The following is an 8713-nucleotide window of genomic DNA, read 5'->3' on the forward strand; positions in this document are numbered from 1 at the left end:
GGGCCGGCAAACATTAAAAATTGAAAATTTCCTTGATCAGTTAGTATTTATTACATTATTTTAATTTTTATTTTAAAATTGCATTTCTCATATTTTAAGTCATTTCACTTGCTAATGTTATTGTTTGCTATTTTATATTATTTTTAAAATTATCATTTTTATTATTTATTGCTTAGTTTATTAATTACACATAATTATTGATTATGGTTATTGATGAGGCTCCCAAAGGCCTTGGAGTTTTGCCCTTTGTCCCTACCCCCTGCAGGCCCCCCCCCCGGGAAGGACAAATAATAGGGAAGAGGTCATTGCCCCTTGCTGCCCCTTTGCCGCCCTCACCCTCGCTTGGGCTTTATCACCCCAGACACTCACCGACTGGAGCAAGGCTGGCCATCATGTCTATACTGGGGGCCTTCCTGATGCTCTGGGGTGAGGTTGCTGGGGCCAGGATCCCTCGGGGCAGGAGGGAGGAGGACGGAGGAATGGGGGCCTCACAGCTGCCGTCTCTACAGGTCTCTCCCTGGGCCCAGCAACCGAGGGAGCCGTAGGTGAGTCCGGGTTGGCTCTTGGGGGAAGGTGGGCACCTGCAGAGGTGAGCCCCTGTCCTGGGGCCCAGCACTGCCCTCCACCTGCCACGCAGCATTCGAGACCCGGCCGAACCTGTGGGCAGAGGCTGAATCGCTGCTGGAGCCCTGGGCCAACTTGACGCTGACATGCCAGGCCCGCCTGATGACCCCGGATTTTGAGCTGTTCAAGGACGGGGTAACCCAGGAACTTGTGCACCTTGATTTACCTGCCATGGAGCACCAGTTCCCGCTAGGAGCAGTGACAAGTGACACCCGGGGCCTCTACCGCTGCCGCTCTGGCTTGGACAGCGGATGGACCCAGTTGAGCAACCTCCTGGAGGTGACTGGAGCAGGTGAGCAGGGGCCTTAACGGAGCCACAAGACAGGGGGGAGAGGGCTGCTCGAGAGGCCTGACTTCCTCCCTTCCTCCTCCTCACTCTCCTGGTCCTACTTTTCTGACATGGGGGTGTGGGTGGCTGGGGTGGGGGGGGGGTCCCTGAGCAGCTAGGTGGCCTTTGGCAAGTCATCTGACATCTCTGATCTTGTTTCCTCATCTGTAAAATGAGGATGATGTTTGCACTGATCCCAGAAGGTTGTGAGGAATAAATGACTGAATCCCCAGAAAGCCTAGCACATTTCCCTTAACATATCCTCTTCTTGTTTAATGCCCCTGTCTCCTCCTGTCCCTGCCTCCCTTTCCTTTATCAATGTCTTCCATTTCCCTGGCTCCCTCATATTTCCTTCCTTCCTTCTTTCTTTCTTTGTTTCTTTCAGATTTATTTATTTTAGAGAGAGAGAGAGAGCGCTGCATGGAGGGGGGGAGGAGCAGAGGGAGAGGGAGAGAGAGAATCCTTAAGCAGACTCCCCACTGAGCACAGAGGCCCCCCCCGCCATCATGACCTGAGCCAAATCAGGAGTCCGAAGCTCAACTGACTGAGCCGCCCAGGCGCCCCTCCCTCCCATTTTCATGAGTGTGGAGATCCTAGTCTGGCTGGGTCTTGCATGTCTCCCAAGTCATTCAGAATGACCCATCAAACCTGCTCCACCCACAGAGTCCCTACCCCCACCTTTGCTCTCAACTGAGCCCGTGTCCTGGATCACACCGGGTCTGAAGATCAAACTGCTGTGCCATGGGGGATTTCGTGGTGTGACCTTCCTGCTGAGGCGGGAAGGCGATGATCAGTTTTTAGGTGTGGCTGAGGCCCCTAAAGATGCAGAGGCTACCTTCTCAGTCCATCAGCCTGGCAATTACAGCTGCAGCTACAGGACCCACGAAGCAGGTGCACCCTCTGAGCCCAGTGCTACTGTGACAGTCGAGGAGCTGGGTGAGTGTGTTGACCATCCCAGAGGGCTTTCTGGGGTAGGAGGTTCCTGGAGGACAGAGCTGCATCTACCTTGATCCCCAACCCTGAATACCCTTGCCCAGGATTAGGTCTGGGAAACAGTGGTCACACAGTTGGGTGGATCGCACCTGACCTGAACACTGACACTGCGGCAGCTCGGGGGTGGGGGTCGGGGGCCTGGCTGACCGTAACTTTCTACCACAGCGGGGGTATCCGGGACTCTAGCCCCAGCGACCCTCCCTGCCTTGCAGAAGCACCGTTGCCACCCACGCTGAGTTTCCAGGGAGAGTCTGCAGGTGTCCTGCCCCGGGGGGCCAACGCGACCCTCCTTTGCGTGGCGCCCCTGAGCGGCGTGGAATTCCAGCTGCGGCGGGGCGAGGAGGAGCTGCCGGGACCCAGGAGCTCCACCAGCCCAGACCACATCCTCTTTCACCTGAACGCGGCGGCTCTAGGGAACGGCGGTCTCTACACCTGCCGCTATCGGCTGCGTGGCGAGCAAACCTGGTCCTCTGACAGCGCGCCTGCCGAGCTGCTGCTGAGCGACGGTAAGCCTGGCAGCCACAGGCTGGGACGTGGGCATGGGGCTGGGAGGGCGACAGCGCTCTGCTCCCCGGGCGGGGAGCGGGAGGCGGGGCCCAGGGAAGGCTTCCCCGGAATTGCAGGGCTCTGGTTGGGGCCCAATCCCAACTCATCCGCCCGGCCTCAGTTTCCCCAACTGAGAATGGGACAATGAGCTCAGCATCCCCAAGGCTCCAATAAGAATAACTGGGTCAACATGCAAGTCTGGCACAGGCCGTGCAGGCGCCCGCCCCCTGCCGGGCGTCCCCTCCTGTCTCCCGGGTCTGGGTGGGCGCCCGAGGCCCGTTTGTTGGAGGGAACCAGGCTGGGGCTGTGGAAGGGAGCCAGGCCTGTTGGAGGGCCTGCCAAGGACCGGGAGCGACGACCCCAAGAGAGGATCCCAGCCATCTGCAACCGCATGTCCTGGGCTTGGTGACAAAACTCGACGCCTTCCCCACGTCTGTTTTTATGGACAAACTAATAAGGAATAGTTTTGGACTGTGTGTGAGGGATCCGGCGAGGTCTGGAGGGTGGTACGGTTTTAAGCGCAGGGGGGCCGGCGGACCCTTTCAGGCAGAAGGCGCGAGGCTGGATCGCATGTGAGGCCCAAGCCTTCCCCTCCGCGCCCGGGTCAGCCAGTGTTCTCCCCGTAGAGACGCTCCCCGCGCCGGAGCTCTCGGCGCACCCCGCGACTCGGAAGCCCGCGCCAGGCACCCTGGTGCAGCTGCGGTGCCGGGCTCCCCGGGCCGGCCTGCGCTTCGCCCTGGTGCGCGAGGACGCCAAGCGCCAAGTGCACCGTGTCCTGAGCCCCGCGGGGACAGAGGCCACCTTCGAGCTGCGGGACGTCTCGGTGGTGGACTCCGCCAACTACAGCTGCGTCTATGTGGACACAGCGCCACCCTTCGAGGGCTCGGCGCCCAGCGCGCACCTGGAGCTGCGCGTAGACGGTGAGCGGGCGGGGGCTCCCAGCCGTGAGCAAATGAGGGTGCCGAAGGGAAGTGCACCGGGCCTTGGTCCTGTCCGCACAGCAAACCCTTCGGGCCAATGGAGTTTCGGCTGCCGATGGTCTGGGGGACACCTCGCATTTGGCTTATTTCCTGTGCTCTCTGCCGGGAACACCGTTTCCCTTGGCCATTTCCTCCTTTCCCACACCTGTCCTGAGGCCCTGACTGCCAAATGCTGGGTACTCCGGGAAGTCTCAGAGCAGGCCCGGGTCTAGGGAACTTGCAAGGTCTTGGGGAAGAGGGTGACCCGTAGGATAAGAGGAGGAACCGTGTCTGTTCAGGACCAGGAAAAGGAGGAAAGTTGTGCGAGGACAAAGGGTAGCATCCTGGAGGGATGGAGCAGCCAGCAGGCCTGGGTTTAGTGGGAGGCAGGAAGGCGGAGGGGGGCTGGGGCAGCTACTACCTGAGGGGAGGACCTCACTTAACTGACCCGGCTGCTCCGCCCAGAACCCCCCCCCAGGCCCCGGCTCTGGCCCCTGTCGCGTGGGGCGGTGGTTCCCGGCCATGATGCGGTCCTGCGCTGCGAGAGCCAGGTGCCCAGCGTCGTGCCCACGGTCATCTTCGAGCTGCTGCGAGCAGACGAAGAGGAGCCTTCAACCAGGCTCTGGACCAGCCACCCCTCAGCCGACCTTGTACTGACCTATGTGGGGCCCCAGCACGCAGGCAACTACAGCTGCCGATACCGCTCATGGTTGCCCAAACCCTTCGTGTCTGAGCTCAGCGACCCGGTGGAGCTCCAGGTGGCAGGTGAGCCTTTCCTCTGGTTCTGTGAGCTGGGTTCCTCTTTCTGGCCTTTGCCCAGATTGTGCCCTCTACCAGGAGGGCCCCTTCCCTGCACCTCCTCCCAGCACATTGGTTAGTGTGCCGTCTGCTGGGGTTATGATGGAAATTACAGGCAGGGAAAGGACACATGAAAAGGCCCTGGAGCAGATTGTGGTTTGGTCAGGTAGACACCTGGACGGAGGCCTGGGGGTGTGGGGGGGGGGGGGGGGGGGGAGGGGTCTTGGCTGGCAGCTGACCAAGCTACTTCCTTCCTGAGGGGCCTCAGTGAGGTCTGCCCTGATTTCACCAGGGAGGAGGACACATGATGCTTCCCTCCCCTAACATTTCTCTTTTGTCAAATTTGTCTAGGAAGTTGATCCAGCTGCAGACTCAGGCCGCTAATGGTATCTTTGGCAAATAGTTTCTCCAGTCTGGCTCTGATCCCTCATGCTGCAGCTAGAGGCTGGACTCCCCCTGAAAGTGCTGGACTGTCCCTCATTCCTCCTGGAAATTAATAAAAATGTGAAGAGACTTTAAAAGGTGTCCTTGACTAATGGCAGCCCTGGTGCAGGGGGCTGTACTTCCAGGGCTGAGGGAAGTGGGCTGGGATCTTGTGTCCTAAAGGTGGACGGGCTCTGGGTTGGAACCTGAGGATATAGGGGCCAAGGATTGGCTACTTGGGACCACATTTTTCAAGATTGCCTTTTGGTTTCTTCAAGCCGCCTCCTACTCCCCAGGCACCTCTGCCTGGTCCCCAGCAGGTCTGGGTAGGTAGCTCTCCAGACATACCCAACCCCACCTTGACCAAATTGGTCCCCACACTGGGAGGCACTTCAGAGAGGCTGCATTTTGTAGTTTTGTTTTCTGGACTGAGTGGCCACCAGCTGGTGTGCTGAGTCTGTCCCCAAAGGCTAGGTCTCTCACACTGGAGATTGAAACTGTTGTAGGGTTGAGACTCCTCTTTATTCTTTCCCACTTCCCCACAGATCTAAGGCCCTTTGCCCCACCCAGTATCCCACTGGACATTTCATTGCCCAGTCCACTTAGAGCTTGGTTCTCAAGGTACAGGCATACCAGTAGGTGTGTATCAGCATTATCAACTAATACTTGATAAATTTTGTTTAAGGAATTTGCCTATTTCATCTGTTTGGTCTGATTTACTGGTATACAGTTGCTTACAACAGTCCTTTATTCATTTAATGCCTACAGGGTCTGTAGTGATGTCATCTCTTTCATGCTTGATATTGTGTCCCTTCTACCCCCCTCCCCACCCACTTCTTCCCCTCTGTCAGTCTAGCTACGGGTTTATCAATAAAGAACTAATTTACTTTTGGATTTGTTCATTTTTTCTATGGTCTCTTTTCTACTTTGTGGATCTCTACTTGTATCATTATTATTCTCTTCCTTCTACTTCTGAATTAATTTGTTCTTCTTCACTTTCTTCAGGAAACACAGATCATTGATTTCTTGGGGGTAAACATCAGTAACAGCTCATTATTAGGCTTAAAAACAAGTTTGTATTAGTTTAAATAACAGGAAATTACTTCTTTGTGGATAAAAAATAATTGGCAATATTTAAATACTGGCAACTTCATCAATTATATCCAGTTGGTAGGTGGTGTTTAGTTCTTCTGTATCCTGATTTCCTATCTACTTGTTTTGTTGATTTTAGAAAGAGGAGTATAGAAGTCTCCAATTATAATTATGAATTTATTATTTTCTTCCAGTTCTGTTAGTTTTTGCTTCCTATATTTCAGGGCTTTGTTGGTAGATGCATACATATTTAGAATTGTTTTTTTTTTTTTTTTTAAAGATTTTATTTATTTATCTGAGAGAGAGAGAATGAGAGAGAGAACACGAGAGGAGAGAGGTTCAGAGGCAGAAGCAGACTCCCCGCTGAGCGGGGAGCCTGATGCGGGACTCGATCCCGGGACTCCAGGATCATGACCTGAGCCGAAGGCAGTCGCTTAACCAACTGAGCCACCCAGGTGCCCCCATATTTAGAATTGTTATGTCTTCTTGGTGGATTGACCTTTATCATTATGTAATGTCCCTCTTTATCCCTGGTAATTTTCCTTGTTCTGAAGTCTACTTGGTATGATATTAAAATAGTCACTCTAGCATTCTTTGGTTAATTTTTGTATTATATACCTTTCTCCACCCTTTTATTTTTTCAATTAATTTTTTTGTGTATAGTTGACATACGTTAGTTTCAGGTGTACAACAGTGATTTGACAAGTTTATACATTATGCTCTGCTCACAAGTATAGCTACCATCTGTCACCACACAACACTATTACAATGTCATTGACTATATTCTTTATGCTGTGCCTTTTATTCCTGTGACTTATTCATTCCATAACTGGAAGACTGCATCTCACATTCCCCTTTAAAACTTACCTATATCATTATATTTAAAGTGGGTTTATTTTTTAAGAAAATTCATTCTGGAAAACTCTTTTAATTGGTGTGTTTAGATCATTTACATGTAATATAATTACTGATATATTTGGATTTGGGTCCACCTTTTGCTTTTATTTTCTTTGTTCCTTCTGTTATCCCTCTGTTTCCCTTTACCTGCCTTCTTTTGGGTTAGTTAAATATTTTCTAGAGCTCTGTTTTATTTTATTTATTTAAAAAAGATTTTATTTGACAGAGAGAGAGAGAGATATCGAGAGCATCAGTGGGGAGGGGGGGAGGTTGCAGAGGGAGAGGGAGAAGCAGCCTCCCAGCTGAGCAGGGAGACAAACATGGGGCTGGATCCCAGGACCCTGGGATCATGACCTGAGCCAAAGCAGATGCTCAACTGACTGAGCCACCAGGTGCCCCTTATTTTATTTTTTAAAAGATTTTATTTATTTATTTGAGAGAGAGAGAGTGAGAGAACACAAGCAGGGGGAGCGGCAGAGGCAGAGGGAGAAGCAGGCTCCCCACTGAGCAGGGAGCCCAATGTGGGGCTCAATCCCAATACCCTGGGATCATGACTTGAGCCGAAGGCAGACGCTTAACCAACTAAGCCACTCAGGCGCCCCTAGAGCTCCATTTTAATTCATGTATTGGGTTTATCTCTTTGTATAGTGTGTGTGTGTGTGTGTGTGTGTGTGTGTGTGTGACATTTCTCTAGGGATTAAGATATGCATACCTCACTCTTCATAGTCTACATAGAATTAATATTATACCACTTAAAGTGAAATGTAGAAACCTTATCACTGATAGGTCTCTTTACTCTCCCCCTCTAATTTCTTTTTTAAATTTTGTACACTAATGGTTCTTCTTTGAGATATAATATATATGCATTAAAATATACAAATCTCAAATATATTACTGAATGAATTTTGATACTCTCTCCTCTTTATGTTGTAGTCATATATACTACATCAACATACATTGAAAACTCTACAAATGTTATAAATCTTGTTTTCAAGTCATGTATGCCTTTTTTTTTTTAACACTCATGTATATCTTAAAGATCAAATATTTGCAATGTGTTACTCTTTCTTCATTACCAAAGTTCCAATTTTCCTTCTGCTATCACTTCCCTTCTATCAAAACAACACTTTTAGCCTGCTGGCAAGATTGTTAGTTTTGCATCATTTGAAAATGTTTTTGGGATGCCTGGGTGGCACGGGACGCCTGGGTGGCTCAGTCGGTTAAGCGTCTGCCTTCGGCTCAGGTCATGATCCCAGGGTCCTGGGATCGAGTCCCGCATCGGGCTCCCTGCTCCGCGGGGAGCCTGCTTCTCCCTCTGCCTCTGTCTCTCTCTCTGTCTCTCATGAATAAATAAATAAAATCTTAAAAAAAAAAAAAAAAGAAAATGTTTTTATTTTGCTCCCCTTCTTGATGTGTATTTTCATTGGATATAGAATTTTGGATTGACAGGGTTTTTTTTTCCCCAGCACTTTAAATATGTTGTTTCTCTGCCTTCTGGCTTTCACTATTTCTGAAAAGAAACCCATAATCTTTTGCATTGATCTTTATAGGATGCATAGTTTTTCACAGACTGTTTTCAAAATTTTAAAATTTGTTTTGTTTTCAAGCAGTTCAATTATGATGTGTCTAGGCATGAATTTGAGATTATGCTGTTTTGGGTTCACTGAGCTTTCTGAACCTGTAAATTGAGACCTTTTGCCAAATTTGGTAAGTTTCCAGTATATTATTTCTTCAAATATTCTCTCTGCTATTATTACAAAGAATGTGGTAGCATTTCCAACTACATGTAAGGTCTTATCAGTTTCTGTGATTCTGTTCCCTAATAAGGATGTCATGAGTTGTCTGGTTCCAAACTATCACATCTTCCTTGTGCATTGTTCCTTTTTATTTTTTAAAGATTTTATTTATTTATTTGACAGAGACACAGTGAGAGAGGGAACACAAGCAGGGGGAGCGGGAGAAGGAGAAGCAGGCTTCCAGCTGATTAGGGAGCCCAATCGGGGCTTGATCCCAGGACCCTGGGATCATGACCTGAGCCGAAGGCAGACGCTTA

General features: G+C 50.5%; 1 protein-coding gene across 2 annotated transcripts; it reads left to right on the top strand.

Moving 5' to 3' along the window:
• Positions 1–327: 327 nt before the first annotated feature.
• Positions 328–6012, top strand: A1BG (alpha-1-B glycoprotein). Of its 2 annotated transcripts, XM_032388613.1 has the most exons (8): positions 328–426; positions 510–545; positions 638–916; positions 1616–1888; positions 2158–2451; positions 3118–3411; positions 3916–4215; positions 4600–6012. In XM_032388613.1, the coding sequence occupies exons 1-8, from the start codon at positions 393–395 to the stop codon at positions 4605–4607; spliced, it is 1518 nt and encodes a 505-aa protein (XP_032244504.1). In that variant the 5' UTR covers positions 328–392; the 3' UTR covers positions 4608–6012. The 2 variants fall into 2 exon arrangements, with proteins under 2 accessions (XP_032244504.1, XP_032244503.1); XM_032388612.1 differs by lacking the exon at positions 4600–6012 and having other exon boundaries at positions 3916–4361.
• Positions 6013–8713: the final 2701 nt, after the last annotated feature.

Source organism: Phoca vitulina, unplaced genomic scaffold (genome assembly GCF_004348235.1).
Source record: "Phoca vitulina isolate PV1807 unplaced genomic scaffold, GSC_HSeal_1.0 scaffold52, whole genome shotgun sequence".
Taxonomy (NCBI): Eukaryota; Metazoa; Chordata; class Mammalia; order Carnivora; family Phocidae; genus Phoca; species Phoca vitulina.

Coding starts and splice junctions, on each gene's coding strand:
- A1BG (XM_032388612.1), top strand. CDS start 393: ATGTCTATACTGGGGGCCTTCCTGATGCTCTGGG. Junction 546..637: donor AGCAACCGAGGGAGCCGTAG/GTGAGTCCGGGT, acceptor CCTGCCACGCAG/CATTCGAGACCCGGCCGAAC. Junction 2,452..3,117: donor CGAGCTGCTGCTGAGCGACG/GTAAGCCTGGCA, acceptor TTCTCCCCGTAG/AGACGCTCCCCGCGCCGGAG.